Raw genomic sequence first — 17975 nt, 5'->3', positions numbered from 1 at the left:
AACACATTTGTTTGTTTAAGAAAGTTAAATGGGGCCCTCCTGTGGTTGCAGAAATGAGCAACTCTGTGAACCAGCATTGATGGCTAAACAGAAGAGAGTCAAATCAAGACCACTGAAGTCCTTAATTAAACTTTAAAAATAACCAAATAGATTACATTTTAAGATGGTGAGAACAGATGCAGACTCAACTGCAGTAAGCCAACATATTCTTTATCTCTTCAAGCATGAATTCCTTTGCAGGCAAATAAGAACAAGTAGATAAGGCTTAAGGAAAGAGAGAGTCACTAATGAGCAGAAGAAAGATAAAACCACACACTTCTGTACACGTAAATGACTTGTCCTCTAACAGATAAACTAGTCTCTGTGTGTCCTTCAAATAATTACAGTTGTTTTGGGGTAAAACCTCATGACTTAGCCTGCAACTGAGTCTGTTTTGTCATGATCTTTCCCCTCACATACATTCAAAGAGCTTGCTGTGATTCCGTGGTTTAATGAGAACAGAGTAAAAAACAGAATTTCTGATGTTATGTCGGAAATTAGAAAGCAGCATGGTCCTTCACAGCCTGGTGCACTCTGGCTTGAGCTCTAAGAAAGCAGAAAAAAACACTGAAGGGATGGACATAGAGAAAGACATGAATGGATAGAAAAAGATGTGAAGAACGGAGGACACTGGCAATGGGCACTGTAACAAAGATAATTGTGCTGCAGCCAGAGGCCTCAGTCCTTTTCCAGCTGTTGGAGTCGGGTCAGGCTGCCTGCAGCTGCTCCATGTGTTGCTGGAGAAGCTTCTGGGGAAGAGCTTGTCCTAAAAAAAAATGGAAGAAGCCCAACAGCAAGTTCCAGTAGTCAGACAGCTCCAAGTGCTCAGACACTTGGAGCTGTCACAGAAAGAAACTGCATTTCTGTTTCTTTACGAATAATGATTCATAATCTCTTGTTCTTTTTCTGTATGTTTATCAAATATTGTATGTGTGATTTACTGGCAGAGCTAATCATCTGTTTGAATAGTGCAGTTAAATGTAAAATTGACAGAATATATATACAGTATTATATATACAGTAGTAGTATATATACAGTAATGGGGGGTTTGTATTGGAATAAATATTAGAAAAACTTCCTGCCTTTACCATCTTCGTCTAAACTAATTACTTGCAGAAGGAAAGAGAAGATCAACAGAAGTAAAAGCTTTTCAAGACTGGCGTTGATTAAATTACAATTTTCTTTTAAATATGTGACAATACGACCAACTATTTTTCTGAGTAATTGAACACATGTAAGTCCTCTCCCGTGATGCCAATCTTTGGCTTTTGTTTTGACCCTTTAGCAATCTTGTAAACCTGCAACGGTGTATTTAAAATGAAAGTCAGAAACATAGAAACAACATAAAGTAATTTTCTAAACAAGTTCATCCATTGGGTCAATATTCACTTTATATTTCTGAAGTATATAGAGGCTACTACTTGGTATTGAGATTATCATATTTTATGGTAGGCTACTATTTGCACCTCATCGATGCTACTATTCAAATAGTCTAACAGGGACTTCATGTTTCCATGTGATATATCAATTTAAATGTTATCAGGCTTTGCATACGGTCATATGCTGGGACAGACTCACTACTGAATTACTGTTGGAATTACATCTAGATGCTCAGCCTGTATCTCTTGACACCTAGACTGAGGACCGTCTGTTGCTCACTCTTTTGCTCATTTATCTTTTTATACAGTAAAAAACTTGGATTTGCCTGCAACAAATCCTGACAATGTGCTCGTTTTGCAGTGTCAAATGTTGCTTCATTTTCTTCAATTTGCTCTTTTTGGTAAGTAATGTGGGTATTTCTGTAAATTAATGAGTTAAGTGTTGGGGACAGCAATAATTCATAACATTGATGATTCAAATAATAAATGGGCTAAATTAAGTCGGACACAAAAAGGGTCATGAGTATTAGTAGTAGTGTTAGTAGATAAAAAAGAAAACAATCTACTTCATGTTCATGATTTTCAGATTTTATCCTAAACTGTTATACAGTATTTATTTTGGATTGATATGAGTAGTACATTGAATTAATCGCACATGGCAAAAATGTCCCACCTATATCTTTCAGCAAATTATTAGACAAAATCTATATCTTCCTCCTTTCAATGATGTAGTTCCACACTGCTGACTGGCATGAACTCAGCAGCAGAACTGGGTTTAATGTTACTATTCAAAGCACACTGCACTTATGTTCAGCTGTTCAATTTGTTTTTCAGGCATCTGGAGTTACTCTCATCGTTATCGGAGTACAGCAACACTTGACTTACTCACAGATGGGATCTTTTGCAGGGAGCGGCCTATCTAAAATCGCTATAGTCCTCATTGCAGTGGGTGCCACGATAGTCCTCATCTCCCTCTTGGGCCATTTGGGGGCATTCTTTGATAACTATTCTATGGTGGCTTGTGTAAGTAACATACAGTAATGCTCCATAATGAGTTAAATGTCTTCTCATAGATTTGAATAAGAACCTGTGGAACAATTTTGGGAGGATGTTGAATGTCGATATTTTCTAGATTAAAATGTGTCACTTACAGTTTTGTTGTTTTTAAGTTTTTTTAAGCCATATGGGACATGGCTGACCTCTAACACTGCTCACTGTGTTTCTTTATGAATTAGTTCATCTGCATCCTGATCATCATTATCATTTTGGAGATACTCTCAGGGGCTGTCTTTTACATATTTCGTAGCAGGGTGAGACACTCAAATTCTGACATCAAGGTCAAAACATTAACAATGCTTCTCAGGCAATATAAAACATTGTTTACCATTACAATAAGTAAAGCTCTGGTGCCGATCATAAAGCCATTTTAATCTTCTTTAATATATCTGTAGACTGTCCTCCTAAAGAGTGCCAAAAGTGCTATAGACTACAACAGCAAAGCACGAAAGGTGATCCATGAATACAGCCCGGAGAAGAGACACACCATAGACCGAATCCAGGAAAAGGTGACACGTAGAGATGTATTTGACACATCATTTCAAAAGTGGACTTTTCTCAAATTCCCACACAGGAAACTTTAAAAGATTTGTTTTTTTCCTAAAACAATATGCATAGGCCCATATGTACACTGAATTGTTTTTACAGTGCACCATGAATAGACAGATCCACAAACACTAGTGCACTCTTCTCTTAATGTATTATAAACTATGTTGCAGTTCAGATGCTGTGGCGCAGACGGCCCCACTGACTGGTCCAGCAGTGTGGGCTGGGAGAACCATGATGCCGTGCCAGATTCCTGCTGCGTGAAGAAGAGTCAGGGTTGTGGACAGAACAAGGATAAAGTACACACAAAGGTCAGCTGGGAAATCTCATATCAAGTTTACAGCCCTTTCATCACATTTCTGTGAACAAATGATTGAAGAGTATGAGATGAAGTGTATTTTATGACTTACTTTACGATTGTGCTCCTCCTCAGGGTTGTATCGCGGCCATCAGGATCTTTCTGTTGAAAAACCTGGTGTGGGTCGGTGCTGTCTGCATTGCTCTTGGAGTTGCAGAGGTAAATACTTTAAATACCTGATAAGTCAAAAATGCCATGAATGTATATAAAGAAACACAAAAAAACACATGTATTTCCCTGAATGATTTAGTGATTTATTAAATTATCTACACTACCGGTCAAAAGTTTGTGGTCACTTAGAAATTTCCATTCCACTCCATTACAGACAGAACACCAGCTGAGATCAGTTGCATTGTTTTTTTAATCAGGGCAGCAGTTTTCAGATTACATTATGTGTTTACATAATTGCAAAAGGGTTCTCGACTGTTGTAGAAAGAAGTGGCTGATCTTTAATGCAATATCTACATTGCCCATTATCAGCAGCCTTTCATCCAATGTTCCAACAGCACATTCTGTTTACTAATCTGATATCATCTTAAAAGGCTAACTGAGAAAACATTGGCAAACCCTTTTGCAATTATGTAAGCACATAAATGTAATCTGAAAACTGCTGCCCTGGTTAAAAAACAATGCAACTGATCTCAGCTGGTATTCTGTCTATAATGGAGTGGAATGGAAATTTCTAAGTGACCCCAAACTTTTGACCGGTAGTGTATATGCAATTTCAACAATTTGCATGTGAAAATATTCATGTAGGCAATGGTAATGAAGACATTTGAAAAGTAAGTAGAGGATGGCATGAATGATAAGAAAGGATATCTCATCCTGTTTGCCCCAGGTGGAGAAATCCAGAATTAATTGAATTTACAGAGAGCGAAAAGAACCTTTTTGACCTGTCTTTGATTTCATTTGCTGCCAGTAACTTAAAACTTTTTACCTATTACAGGTTTTTGGAGTAGTTGTCGGGGTGTGCTTGTGTATAATCTTAAAACGAAAAAACTATGAAAACATAAGCTGATGCATCTCATGTCCTCCCTCGTCGCGGCCAAGCAGCAGACTTCCCACATCGCTGACATATTTGATCTATTTTATTTGCTTTTCCAGTGTATTCTTTCTAAAATGTGACATTAATTGTTAAAGAAAAGTTGTAATGTACTACCTGTGAGTGCAAAAAATCAATAAAGAAATTGTATAAAAAAATAGAAAAAAAAAGTGACATAAAGATTAAACATATAGTTCACATGAACATGTCATTGATATGTTTAAAAACAATTAAAAGGTACCTTATTGCTACTTTCATGCTTGCCAACTGTGACTATTTCAACACGTTATCTGACAAATGGAAATATTTTTGTCTATTATGTCATTGAAACACCTGTTATAATAGTCTCATGTTTACATTTCATGCTACTATGAATATTTTCAATAAATGTGTGATACATTCTGGCTGAGTGGTTCAATTTGCATGTTTAATTTTGGCATATTACCTTTTGATCATTTGAGCTAATTTTGAATGTAAATTACCGATGAACAGTTCAGCGTGGACCTAACCTATATTGACGAAGTTTCACTTTTGTACGGAGCCTCCCTGGGGTCAGCTGAGAAAAAAAACTAAACCGTGCGCACAGAATAAAAAGTTATAATTGAGGTAAGTTTGGATACACTACCTTATTAAATCATTTAATTAATTAATACTTTTGTTGTATCTCTTTTCGGTGTTGTAGCCTAATTTGTAGACGGTCCCTAAGCACTCGTCTTACTGCCGTCTCACCGCCGGCTGCTCGTAGAGACCAATGTTATTTCTCCAGGTTGGAGGACGGCTCATTTTGATGAAAATTAGTTTGTAGCTCGTTGTTAACCTTACTACGTTAGGAAAGATGCGTTGTTTGTGATTTAATACATTTCGCAATAGAGTAATTGATCCCGGAAGTTGGAATCTGTGAATATCTTTCTAACTTTGCTCACGTTTATAAAACCAAGGGCACGGATTATGGATCCGTGCAAACAGTTTATGAAACCGAGGGAATGGATTTTTATTCTGTGTGCACGGTTTAGTTTTTTTTTTTTCTCAGCTGACCCCAGGGGGGCTCCGTACTTTCGGGATTGCTCAGGTGCCGCTGGAAATTACGCCGGATGTCCCTCATTTCTGCCAGGTGTCCGTCACCTTCTTCTTTCTTTGTGTTGGCATTCTAAACTCCGGTGGATTTGTGAGGACTGTGGTTAACTGCTCCTCAGATCTCTGCAGGGTAAATCCAGACAGCTAGCTAGACTATCTGTCCAATCTGAGTTTTCTGTTAAAACGACTAAAACAACCTGTTGAACGTACACGTTCCACCAAAACAAGTTCCTTCCCGAGGCTATTTTGCAGATGCACTGTTGCTCCGTCCGGTGCTTAGCGCCCCCCAAGATGATTGTGATTGGTTTAAAGATATGCCAATAAACCAGAGCACGTTTTTCTCCCACCCCGGAATGCTGTGTGGACTAGCCAGACCGTCCTCCACAGCGCTGTGGAGAAGATCCGGCAACGTGCACCTGATAAAATTCTGTCACTTCATGTAGATAATTGCTCTGCTGAGCACAAAATAATTTCTGAGATATCATTTATAAAACCTAAAAAATGAAATGTTTCAGCCCTGTGGACCTTTGAACTAAACTGGTTCAGACTGTGCATCTGGTCTGCAGTTGAGACTGAGAGCCAGAGGTCATCAGATTATTGCCATCTTTAAATCTGGTCTGAGTCAGAGTAAACTCAGTGGCTAAAACAATAAGGGCATAATGCCAACAATTGTTGTAGCATGTTGAATGTTAACTGTTTGACTTATAATCAAAATATTTTCACAATACACTTTGCGTTTTTATGGTAAAGGGTTTTGAGTGACTGCCCCATTTTATCTGACTGCAATAGTTAAAATGGGACAAGAAATTAAGCAAAAGTGGGAGATTTTTCTAAAGTAAAACCAGCATGTTTCTGGGTTACCACACGAGTTACTACGCTATTTAATTATTTAGTGGTGTGCCACTAGGCGAGTTAAGTAATAAACTACGTTTCCCAGAACCCCCCTACGGGAAATACGTCCGCTCTCAAAATCGGTCCGACTCTAGCAATCCCGTATCAGCAAGTAACGTGTGCGCCAGACACCCAGAAGACTGAGTGAAAAACACAAGTTTATCAGCAACATTTACACTAAAATCAAAGGTAAAGGAACGTTTTATTGCTTTATTATTTACGACCACCACCAGTCTTTATATCTGCTATGTAACAAAACACACAAGCTAAGCTAACAGACTGTGTGTGTAGCATTTAGCCCATAGACTGTAACTGTTATACAAGTCTATGATTTAGCAAGTCAACATACGTTCACTCGACTCCAGCTAGCTGTCTGGCTGAATATTGTGGTAACTGTATTACTGTGAATTAAGCAAAAGTACAAACTATACTGCTTAACTTGCATTCACACAAGTAACAAGTAAGTGACAGAGGTTTACATTATTAAAATATTAAAGTTATCCTTTCTAAATGGTCTTTTTGTCTAGCTTATTCATTGAGCAGCATGTCAGAGGCTTTAATCAGGCGAATACAGGAGCTGGAGGCAGACCTGAAGAAGCTCAAGTCCCAGCTGAAGGAGAGGAGTGAAGCTGGAGATGATCCATCTCCTAATGAACACACAGACTGCAGACCTGATTCTAACACCAGCAGCAGTAAAAAGGGTAAGAAAGCAGCCAAAGAGCGTCCCTTTGACTTTTCTGCCCACCCTCGGCGCCATGTGGCCCTGCGGATGGCTTACCTGGGATGGTCCTACCAGGGGTTTGCAGTTCAGGAGAACACAGACAACACTGTGGAGGCCAGAGTCTTTGAGGCTTTGCTGAAGACGCGGCTGATACTGGACCGACAGAGCTCCAACTACCATCGGTGTGGACGCACTGATAAAGGAGTCAGTGCTTTTTCCCAAGTGAGTTCACTGAGACTCAAATTATAATGTATTGACTACATAGGGAGATTATAACTATATGAATGGTGATCCAGTGTGTTGCTCCAAAATAAAACAAAAACAATTGAATGGCCTGCATACATTAACACTGTTTCTTCTCTGCAGGTCATAACTATTGATTTGCGCTCCACGCAGTTTTGTGGAGGACCTGGCGTCGCAGTCCCTGAACATGTTGATGTTAGTGCCAAGAATAAAGCTACTGGCTCTGAGCTTCCATATGTGAAGATGCTGAACAGAGTCCTGCCCCAGGACATTAGGATCTTGGACTGGGCGCCAGTAGCAGAGGGCTTTAGTGCACGCTTTGACTGTCAGTCCCGCACGTACCGGTACTACTTCCCTCGCGGATCCTTGGATGTGACATTGATGGCAGATGCTGCAAAAAGGTGGGTGAAGCCAAAAAGTGATGAACACTGATGTCACCGCTCAAAGTCACAGTTCTGATTTTAGGGCCTCTTAACACCCAACAGATACGAGGGCACTCATGACTTTCGCAACCTGTGCAAAATGGATGTGGGCAACGGAGTCCTGCAGTTTGAGAGGACTATCTTGTCAGCATCAGTCAAGCCTGTGCAGCCTCAGCACATCAACTGCACAGACCAATATGACCTCTTTATATTTGAGATCAAAGGACTGGCCTTCCTTTACCACCAGGTATCAAGAGACACTCACTTAGTGTTTTTTCCCCCTCTATTTTTTTTTACAGCTCTGCTTAGCAAAACAATATGTTAATTTCAAGACATTGTATCCCTGTAAATTAGGCCTTTTATAGAATAATAACACAATATTTAGTTTCAGTAACAGCAAGACTAATTTAGATGAAATCTCTTGTGGAGCTAATTTGAATACTTAGATTAATGACATTTACAGTCTCTTACTGGGGTGAAATTCCTGTTGTGTTATGCTGCAGGTACGATGCATGATGGCACTGCTTCTCCTGATTGGCCAGAAACTGGAAGCCCCGGAGATAATTAATCAGCTTCTGGATGTTCAGAGTAACCCCAGGAAGCCCCAATACAGGTGAATGGACTGCTGTTGTAGAGGTTGTGCATTGTGTCTTCTTTGGTTCTACGGTGTCTTCTTTGGTTCTACGAGAAGTCGTCAAAATCGACGGACTTTATTATTCCCAAACTGGGAAATTACTGTGTAACAGCAGCAAGTGACAAGAACATGTACACATACAGAAAATACAAGGAATATACTAAAAATAATAAGATAACAAAAGATGAAATACCAGAACACCTACTCAAAAAATATACTTAGAGGAATGAAAAGAATGTACATATATATATATATATATATATATATATATATATATATATATATATATATATATATATATATATATACACACACACACACACACACACACACACACACACATTAGGGGTGGGGGAAAAAATCAATACAGCATAGTATCTCATAGTATCTTTTCCGTGGCAATACTGTATTGATACACAGACGCAAAGTATCGATCTTTTATCATATATGTCTTGGTCAGTTTGTCTGCTTGACAATCCCATTTTGCAGCGTTAAATTGAAGTGAGATGAACAAAGAGAGAAATGTATCTTTTTAGATAAAACAGATGTTGACAAAGTTTTTTTTTGGGGACATCAGTTGAAATTGGGAAAAATTTGAAGTTGGGGAAAAAAGGTAATAAATGCAATATATCGCAGAATATTGCAATATGTTTAAAATCGCAATAATATCGTATCGTGATATAAGTATCGCGATGATATCGTATCGTGAGGCCTCTGGTGATTCCCACCCCTAATATACATGTGTAGAATACAAATGTATAACAAAATTAAAATATGAAAGAATATTAAATATGAAGTAACCAGTGTGCAAGTAGCATGATAGTGCAATATTGTAATGTGTGAGCTAATGAGAGAGTTATCTCACACACAGCTGGGAATTATTGTATAGTTTTATGGTATGTGGCAGGAATGATTTCCTGTAGCGGTCCGTGTGTCATCAAAGCGGTCGGAGCCTTATAGAGAAGGTGCTCCGCTGTTGGACCAGTGTGTAGTATAAATAATAAATCTCCTGTGCAAATCCAGAATAGTAGCAACAATACAGTTGTATCTGTATGAATCTTTCTTAAAGATCTCCCTTCTTGTCTCTAGCATGGCGGTAGACTACCCGCTGGTGCTGTACGACTGCCACTTTGAAGGTTTGAGCTGGAAACAGGAGAATGAAGAGGTGAACCACGTCCTGTCCGCATTGCAGCAACACTGGACCCAGAGTGCAGTCAAGACCCACGTCCTCCATGGGATGATCCAGGGTTTGGAGGCCATAGGTGAGATGTTCAGTGAGATGAACAGACTCTGACAACCTCAACATTAACATTTTTCATTTTAGCCTGTTAAATCATAAACCTGATTTATATTAACAGGGATTTTGAAATAGACTCCCACAGGGCCGGACTTGGATAATAATCTAATATCAGCCCAGACTGCTTTTCTGTTTTTGCTAATACCATATTTTGTTTTATTACTACACACAACCGCTGCTTTATACAGATAAAACTGACTTGACTCTATATCGTATTTGGTAGGAATAATGTGGATGTTCTCAATACAACAAGGAATAGTTGTAGACTTACATGCCGAGTGTTCTCCTCAACAAACTAAACAATACTGCTGCACTATCGTGTTCTCATGTAGCACCATTATACTGCCTCCACAGTATTATATTTATATTTTGTATGCATTTTTAGCATTTACTGCATACATTATTTAAAGGAGACTCTTGCTAACTGGTACCTACATCCTAGGGTGTACTTTCCACTGGTGTAATTCCGCCCCCACCCCACCCCCACTTTCAAATAGTCTCAGTGATTGGCCCCTATTTTAAGCAATAAAGAAAGTAAGACATATTTTTCTTTATACATAGTTTAGTCCTATTCTTTCTGGCATAATTTATCATTGTGATCAACTGAATTATTTCCTGGATTTTGTCTCACCATAGTCCCTATAAATGTATGTAGAAATGCAGGAAATGGGATTCAGATCGGAAAAAAAGAATTCTGGCGGAGAACCCCCAAACCCCCTGTTTTGTGTGCCACCCATTTCTCAAACCAAAGTGACACCCTTGCCTACACCCTGATGTATCCTTTCAATACTTTGCTTAGACCCTATTATACACATCAAAATGTTGGACGGGTATAAATTGTTTCACTTCTCTCCATCCACAGGTGGTGTGTCCTCTAATCATTGCTGGCTAGTGGAAGGCAGCAAGCAGAGAAACTACAGGCCCCTGCTGGAGCGTCCATGCTGCGAGAGCCTGGAGTCCAGAATAAACCATTTTGTCAAAAGAGGCAGGCTGGAGCGGGAGGAAGGGGAGAATGGAGGTGAAATCCACAGAGGGAAAAAGTCCAAACATTCCCACAAATCCCCCAGTCTGCCTGTTTCTTCAGAGATGCCATTGTCAAAACAAAGTACAGATCAAAAAGCAGAAGATTAATATTTTTTTCTCCAGGAGAATGGACTTGGCAAAATATATTTTGTAGTCATTTTTGTTGATGCGAAAACATTGTATTTACATTTTATTTCAGGAAACGTATTCACATATTTCATTCATGCAAATCTTTGTTTCGCTTTGAAATAAACAAGTTTTTGGAGAAAGTAGCTGTCGTCGAGTTTGGTTTTCAACACAGTTGTAACGTTAGCACCTCAAGTAGTGAATGGGGAACTCGAAATTAGCTAAGCGGAACTAATGTAAGAGATGTGGGAAGATTTTTGAGGTGGCGCTTGTCAAGCTAAGAAGCTAGGTCATAGCAATCAGTTGAGTACAAGTCAGAGTTATAGACAGCAATATCCAGCGACAGGACTGTCTCTAACATTTTAATCTGACTGCATGTTTGATAGGACGGAGTAGAAATGGCCGCGACTTTGTTTTATTGCATATTTGTGGTCGTTTTGACCTGATCAATACTTGTGCTAACGTTAGCTTTTTAGCAATCCTGGTTGTTTACTGCGGGTTCCCACTGTACATTCAGTTGATTTAAGGAGTATCACGCGTTTACGAGGTAAATACATAATAGGAGTATTTGTGGATAACGGTAACAAAACAACGGAGCTGTCAGGGTTTATTTTGATGTTTAATCAAGAATAACTTTAAAGCTGTCAAAGCAACCCAAGTTTGCTTGTGGTACATTAACTGAGTATAGCTTAGCACCTCCACAGTAGGGGGCGTGCTGTTCTAGAAATTGTATCTGAATCGGGAAATATCTAGGTGTGTGTGTGTGTGTGTGTGTGTGTGTGTGTGTGTGCGCGCGTGTGTGCGTGCATAATTTACTGTATATAATTTATGTAGAGCCTGTTTATTTCTCAGTTCCTTTAAGTATTTTGTACTTGTGGTGAGAAGCTCCTTAACATTTCTAAGTTTTATATTTCCTTTTTTTGTATTGCTGTTATTTACAAACAAATCCAGTTTAAGCCAATCAACAAGTTGCTTTTTTTATGCCACCATTTTTTTTAAATTCAGTTTCTAGGAGTTGCCATAAACTATTGTTACTTTACTACTTGAATACATCTTTCTGTGTCTTTGCTTCAAGATGTTCCTGGTGGGGCTGACGGGAGGTATCGCCTCAGGGAAAAGCGCAGTGTCTTCGATGCTGCGGGAGCTTGGGTGCCCCATTATTGATGCTGATGTTGTGGCCAGGAAAGGTAGGTGAATGTCTCTCCCTGCAAACTATTTAGAATTACAAAGTGAATACAAATTCAGTTGGTATACCAGTCCAAACTATCATCCAGCCGAACCCTCAAATAAAATGAGATGTGGGAATTGGGATCACCCACATCATGTCCCACATCACTGACGAATAACGTTTATTAATATTCTGAAATGGACATAAAAAAGGTGGGCCTGTAGGAGGTTCATTAAGACAAACGCTTGGAGGGAGTGCATGAATCATGACGGCTTCCTCTGCTGACGGCAGGGATGATGTTGTAGTTACGTATGTGGAGAAGATAAAAAGGTCACAGAACTAGGTGAAAAGTGCACAGCGGCATGCAGGAGAAAATATAAGTAATTAGGCTAAGTATTGAATTAAATTGGTTATCGAGTCTGTTACAAAATTAAATATTTTTCTCCCTTTCCTTCCCATGTATCTTTTGCTCGTGTGCCATTTTTAAACGTCTTATACTTACTGGTTTTGTCTATCATTCTATGTGCTACAGTATTGCATTATTGACCACAAAACAATAATTTAAATTGATGTTATTTGACACACTGTTTTGTTAATTAAAAAAAAAAAAAGTTACTGCCTTTTCTTGATAACAGTTGTGGAGCCGCACACTCCTGCTTATTCTCGCATCGTCTACCACTTTGGGCCAGAGATCCTACTCGAGAACGGGGAGATCGACAGGCAGAAGCTGGGTCAGCTCATTTTCGCCAACGAGGAAAAGAGGAAGCTGCTGAACTCCATCACTCACCCAGAGATCCATAAAGCAATGCTCAAAGAGATCCTGTTCTACTTTCTCAGAGGTGAGGGAGGAGTTAGGCTCAGTTATCGGTTACCAGGGAAAAGGAGGATAATTTACTGAAAGTGAGCCAAGGCTGTTTTGTAGTGCAGCGCTGGGCATTAAGGTTTCTCACAAAGCTGTATAAATTGCTCTTTGTGAGCCAAATAGTGAGATATTTTAGAATATTTCCAACATTTTACGAAATAGAAGGTGAAGGTCACTGAGATACAAGTATTAAAAAAAAAATGTTTCTGCATACAGATCTTTTGCTGTAAACATTTTAAACCATAACTTTCAAAAATACATCACCAGCCGTGACTCCTACTTGCTACATTAATTCTTTAGCAACTCAAGATATCTCAAGTGCCTTAAAATAAACTTCTCATGGAGCACTTGTTGTATGTTGTTAAAAAAACGTTATTGGGTAACCGGTATTTTCACAGTGTTAGAGTGTAAAATGTGTTTACACTTATTTATTCTGTTTCACAGTCCTCTTTTGTCTCCCTAGGATACCGCTATGTGGTGCTGGATGTGCCCCTTCTTTTTGAAACCAGACGACTCACTCGGTTTCTAAACCACACCGTAGTAGTTTACTGGTAAGACCACTAATCACTTTTCCCCACTTTCCCACATCACATTTTTAATGTTTGTTTACAGGTTACATATTTAGTTTTTGTTTGTTTTTGACACAATCTGGTAATTAGGCCCAGTTTTGTGAGTTATTGGTTACCTCTCTCCAGCCCTCTGTGTCTCTTATTAGCATGATTCACTGCCTCTGGAGTTTTTAACAAGGCACCCTGGCTGCTCCATAAATAACTTCCATTGTCGGTTACCTTCCAGTGACCCTGCCACTCAGCTTTTGCGTCTGATGCAGAGGGACGGTCTGACCCAGGAGCAGGCCGAGCAGCGCGTGGCTGCACAGATGCCGCTCAATGAAAAGCGCGGCCTGGCCAATCATGTTATTGAGAACTCTGGCAGCCGAGAGGACACCCACCGACAGGTCCTGCGATTGCACACAAAGCTGGAGGACTCCATGGACTTCCTCTTAGTGAGGGTCATTGCTATTGTTGCCACTACTGGTCTGGGTGGGATACTGCTGTATGCAGCCAAGTTACTTTTGTCCTAACAGAGGACAGATGAGGGGAAGAAAGAGTTTGGTCCAGGATGCGGTCAAAGATGAATAGAAGCAGGTTAAGGCACGTCGGGAGGGCCCGATGCAATTTACTGTGAGATTAGTTTCACAGCACCCACCACTACAGTTCAGTGGTGGGATGTGCTCTGTTTGCAGTTAACACTGACTTACATTATTGACACAACATGCACTGACAAATGCGGTTTAGGGGTTTAGTGTGAAGGGTTTGAATGTGCAATTTCAATTGGTTTTACTCGGAGACGTTAAAAACAAGAAGGTGATACCTTAGGCCGTACAAGCTTCCCGATGCTCTCAGCGATCACAGTTTGGTGCCTAAAAACTGGCTAAACTTTTTATTTTGGTGCAGCAGTTAACACATAACTAACATCAGTAAAAAAGTTAAAACTCATTATTGCAGAATCTAAAAGATTTGATTTTGTTACACCTTTTTGTACCCCACGAAGATATCCAAATTAGACATTTTTGGTGATAGCATACAAAAGGAGGAGTAAACGGCTGTACATTCTTGAAAACTATTGATGTGCAGAAGTCACTGTTTTTTGTTTCTTTAATTTATTTGCAATTTTCATATTTGCATATAATATTTTGCATACATTTTTAGCAGAAAATGCCAGTGCTATCCCCAATGATGACTCCATTTTAAAAGATATTTTTCGATGGAAAAATCATCATATAAAAAATAATTAAATGCCCAATATGAATGATTGGATGCTTACAGAATATGTTATGGTTATATGTTAAGGACCTGTATAATGAAGCTATATGACAGAATGTATTTGACAATCCATTTTTAATGGGAACAGAGTGAATTTAGATGAAGTAACATACTTTATATAAATCAAAGTATTTTCTTACACTTGAAGCTGCCCTCTGTAAATACTACTGCAAGTCTGATTTTGTTTTTCTGTGCATACTCACATATAACTAAAACAAATTTCTAACATTTGCGGCTTAACTGAAATATAAATTATCCAGCACGACTGTTTTAAAGTAACAACTGTCAGATGTTGTCTATTTTAAAATGTTAGTTTTTGTGTTTGATGCCCTTCATCCTGAACATAAATTATTATACAATATTCACTGTGCAGAATGATGATTCTGCAGTTTGGCAGTAGAAGGCTGTTTTTAAATTCATCTAATGACGAAAATGTTTTTCTGTGGTCGCTTTAATGTTTAATACATATTCGTAGTTTAGATTAGTCAAGACATTGGTCAAAAGTTAATGAAGAAATGAAAGGGGTTAGAGGGGTACTCCAGCGATTTAGCATTGGAGTTGAGGGACATGGTCAAAATTGAGATATAATGACATTTTGCCACTATTATGGGTCAAACTCCAAAAACACGAGCAATCGTATGACAGAAAAGGAGCAAATCATCACCTTTGAGAAGTTGGCATTTTTGCAACAACAAAAAATTATTTGAAAATATTTTTTTTGCCAGTTGATCAACTAGGTGTAATAAATTAATAGACAAAAAAAATGAAATATGATGCATCAATTAAATATTCTTTGCGAAAGACATTGATGTAATTAGATCCTACAGGAAAATGTGTTCTTCAGAACTAGAAAAAAAAAATGAAGTTAACGGTCAGTTGTGATGTCCTTGCTCCCGTCCACATTAGAGCTTAGGCATGAAAATTCAGGTCCAGAGGCAGGCGTGGTGACATCATCCTGGCACTAAGGTCTCACGAGCCTGCCTGGCTCACTTGGCTCTGTCTAAAGCCCCTACTGGTCTGCTATTTGTTTTTATCAAGCCACAGCAGAATTAATGCAAAGTGACTCGGGCTGTGGTAGGCGGTGGGCAGTGAACCAAGACTGCATGGCTACACACATATTTAAAACACAAAATCCCATCCACAATGATCTTTTGCAACACATGCAAACAGTACATACAGATGTTAATGTAATACACACAGTCACGCTGTAACATAATCAATCCAGGGTTGTCCGTCTTTCAGTCATAATGAAGAACATGGTTTATTCTTTATTCTTAGTGGTTGCTTTCTTTAAAAAAAAAACAAAAAAAACTGTCTCATGATTCAGAGGTTAACATGCTTTAATGGGCAGCCAGCTGTTCGGCAGAGATTTCCAAGTTTGCCTTTTCTTCGTCTCTTTCTCAGACACAGAGGCCAGATGCAGAGCGTGGAAGGAAGACTATATCTGTACCAGCAAGTGTGAATGCTCCAGGCAGAGAAGGGTGGCGAAATCTCAGTCTGAATATAAATTGGGTTTAATTCTGAAGGTGTCAAGCTAAAAGGTGAAAGTCTGAAGTTGTTGCCTTGTTAGACTTTGTAAAAGTGCATGGATACAAGCACAACCTGCCGCTTTATTGTGTGTGGTGGGTCCTCTCCGGGAGCAGAGCAAATGATTTCCTCATGGCAGGGGGTAAAGACTTCTATAATCTCACCATCATGTTCAGAGAGTTGGCCTACGGCACCACAGTGTGTCCACATTTTGAAATCTCCTATCTGAGTGGTTTTTCATCATTCCCCCCGCTTACTACCGTCACGGAAGGTAAAACGGCTTGGGCACAGGCAGACAAAATAAATAGCTTTGCACCAAACTCCACTCTGGATAATTGACATTTTTTAATTATAACTATTGCATTAGTTAGTTTTGTTTTGAGTCTTAATTATTTACTCCAGGGGTAATTTTTTTCCAGCACAACAAAAGGACATGCTGTCCTTGAGGGTAAAAGGCTTTCAGTATTCATCAGGGGTTGTTAAAAGCAATTCAGTTTTAGTGAATTAATAATATTTGTATTTAAATGTTAAAGCCCCTACACATCACTTCTCACTTTTTTTTTGGACAAATTAGACCTTCTATCAGGACTGTTTTGTTGCAGCTGTTAGGATGGGACAACTTACACCTTTAGGATTCTTATTGGTACATTAACTTTCCCCTCAGGAGTGGGAGTACATGGCCTTTAGTGGAATTGTTTAAACCAAAAATATACCAAATGATTTCTTAACCTCACACAGTCTACATCCCCCAGTGCATTTACATTTTCTTGTGGGCCCTTTTCACAGAAGACATCTTGACATGTCACAGTAGGAAAAGTACACATGTAAATAATAAAATGAATGATGGCTGCATTTAGCTGCTTCATTTCAGTGCCCCGATCAGGGGTGGAGCAACTTCTCAGATCTTTACTTAAAGCTATAGTGTGTACTTTCTGCGTACCCCCATTCTAAGTAATGACGCAGTTGCTATTAGCCAGGGAGGACACGGAGGATTAAAAAAAACACGATGGACTCTTTAGAAGAGGTAATTATCTTTACTCGATTTTCTGCGCGCAAAAGTCGCCGGAAGACACCAGTTTCTGAACATAGCCATACTGAGAAATACAGAGAGCTTTGTGGAGCTGATAGTCTTATTTAGCTTTGTATCAACTCATTTGGCAATGGCTTGAATGTAATGAACGTTAATTAATATAAAAAAGTTAAAGCTTTAAGTAAAAATAGTAATACAAGTAAAAGTACTATCAGCAGTAAAGTATTAGCAGCGATCTTTATTTATCTATATAATATAATTATCACCAATGCAATAATGCGTGAGCAACATTTTTGTTCTTTGTTGGAATGTATAATCTCCAAAAAGATCAATCTTAGAAAAACCTTTCTGTCTAGAATTGAGTTTTGCTTTAGGTTTTTGTTATTTTGTTAAAGCACAAATGGACAAAAAGTGCAATGATGAAAAACCCACAAAGCCACTGGTGTGCCCACTCCCCCTTGGCACAACGGGTCACAAATGCAGCTCGACACCAACGGGTAGAATAAACTGGCCTGAGCAACTGTAACGACTTTAGTGTTTTTGAACTATGGCATCTTGTGTCATGCTCAGGAAGAGGCACTCGCAGCGCCTCCGTAGCCTTTTGTCAGACTGCATCCATGAGACTGCGGTGAGGTGAAGAGACAGGCAACACGCCAGCGGAGCGTCCCCAGCCACATGACTCAGCCTGTCCCTACGTGTTAGCCCCGGCTCAGT

At 39.2% G+C, this 17975-nt stretch overlaps 3 protein-coding genes across 5 annotated transcripts; all 3 read left to right on the top strand.

The window, feature by feature from the left end:
* The first annotated feature begins 1596 nt into the window (after positions 1-1596).
* LOC144536126 (CD63 antigen-like) lies at positions 1597-4824 on the top strand. The gene is made up of 7 exons (XM_078279076.1): positions 1597-1819; positions 2253-2441; positions 2654-2728; positions 2870-2983; positions 3194-3331; positions 3454-3537; positions 4325-4824. The coding sequence occupies exons 1-7, from the start codon at positions 1763-1765 to the stop codon at positions 4394-4396; spliced, it is 729 nt and encodes a 242-aa protein (XP_078135202.1). The 5' UTR covers positions 1597-1762; the 3' UTR covers positions 4397-4824.
* A 289-nt stretch (positions 4825-5113) lies between these two features.
* On the top strand, positions 5114-10997 carry pus3 (pseudouridylate synthase 3). Of its 2 annotated transcripts, none has more exons than XM_078279352.1 (7): positions 5114-5531; positions 6913-7328; positions 7473-7750; positions 7835-8018; positions 8275-8384; positions 9495-9667; positions 10565-10997. In XM_078279352.1, exons 1-7 carry the CDS (start codon positions 5369-5371, stop codon positions 10831-10833), a joined length of 1593 nt encoding a protein of 530 aa, XP_078135478.1. In that variant the 5' UTR covers positions 5114-5368; the 3' UTR covers positions 10834-10997. The 2 variants fall into 2 exon arrangements, with proteins under 2 accessions (XP_078135478.1, XP_078135479.1); XM_078279353.1 differs by lacking the exon at positions 5114-5531 and adding an exon at positions 5571-6574.
* Positions 10998-11097: 100 nt separating this feature from the next.
* dcakd (dephospho-CoA kinase domain containing) lies at positions 11098-15065 on the top strand. 2 transcript variants are annotated; one of them, XM_078279354.1, is made up of 5 exons: positions 11098-11398; positions 11927-12038; positions 12655-12858; positions 13345-13432; positions 13677-15065. In XM_078279354.1, the coding sequence occupies exons 2-5, from the start codon at positions 11927-11929 to the stop codon at positions 13960-13962; spliced, it is 690 nt and encodes a 229-aa protein (XP_078135480.1). In that variant the 5' UTR covers positions 11098-11398; the 3' UTR covers positions 13963-15065. The 2 variants fall into 2 exon arrangements, with proteins under 2 accessions (XP_078135480.1, XP_078135481.1); XM_078279355.1 differs by having other exon boundaries at positions 11106-11153.
* Positions 15066-17975: the final 2910 nt, after the last annotated feature.

This window comes from Sander vitreus, chromosome 21 (assembly GCF_031162955.1).
Source record: "Sander vitreus isolate 19-12246 chromosome 21, sanVit1, whole genome shotgun sequence".
NCBI classification, from domain to species: Eukaryota; Metazoa; Chordata; class Actinopteri; order Perciformes; family Percidae; genus Sander; species Sander vitreus.
This window is presented reverse-complemented; position numbering and strand designations above follow the sequence as displayed.

Coding starts and splice junctions, on each gene's coding strand:
- dcakd (XM_078279354.1), top strand. CDS start 11,927: ATGTTCCTGGTGGGGCTGACGGGAGGTATCGCCTCAGGGAAAAGCGCA. Junction 12,039..12,654: donor TGATGTTGTGGCCAGGAAAG/GTAGGTGAATGT, acceptor TCTTGATAACAG/TTGTGGAGCCGCACACTCCT. Junction 12,859..13,344: donor CCTGTTCTACTTTCTCAGAG/GTGAGGGAGGAG, acceptor TTGTCTCCCTAG/GATACCGCTATGTGGTGCTG.
- LOC144536126 (XM_078279076.1), top strand. CDS start 1,763: ATGTGCTCGTTTTGCAGTGTCAAATGTTGCTTCATTTTCTTCAATTTG. Junction 2,984..3,193: donor TAGACCGAATCCAGGAAAAG/GTGACACGTAGA, acceptor ACTATGTTGCAG/TTCAGATGCTGTGGCGCAGA. Junction 3,538..4,324: donor TTGCTCTTGGAGTTGCAGAG/GTAAATACTTTA, acceptor TACCTATTACAG/GTTTTTGGAGTAGTTGTCGG.
- pus3 (XM_078279352.1), top strand. CDS start 5,369: ATGGATCCGTGCAAACAGTTTATGAAACCGAGGGAATGGATTTTTATT. Junction 7,329..7,472: donor GAGTCAGTGCTTTTTCCCAA/GTGAGTTCACTG, acceptor TCTTCTCTGCAG/GTCATAACTATTGATTTGCG. Junction 8,019..8,274: donor TGGCCTTCCTTTACCACCAG/GTATCAAGAGAC, acceptor GTTATGCTGCAG/GTACGATGCATGATGGCACT.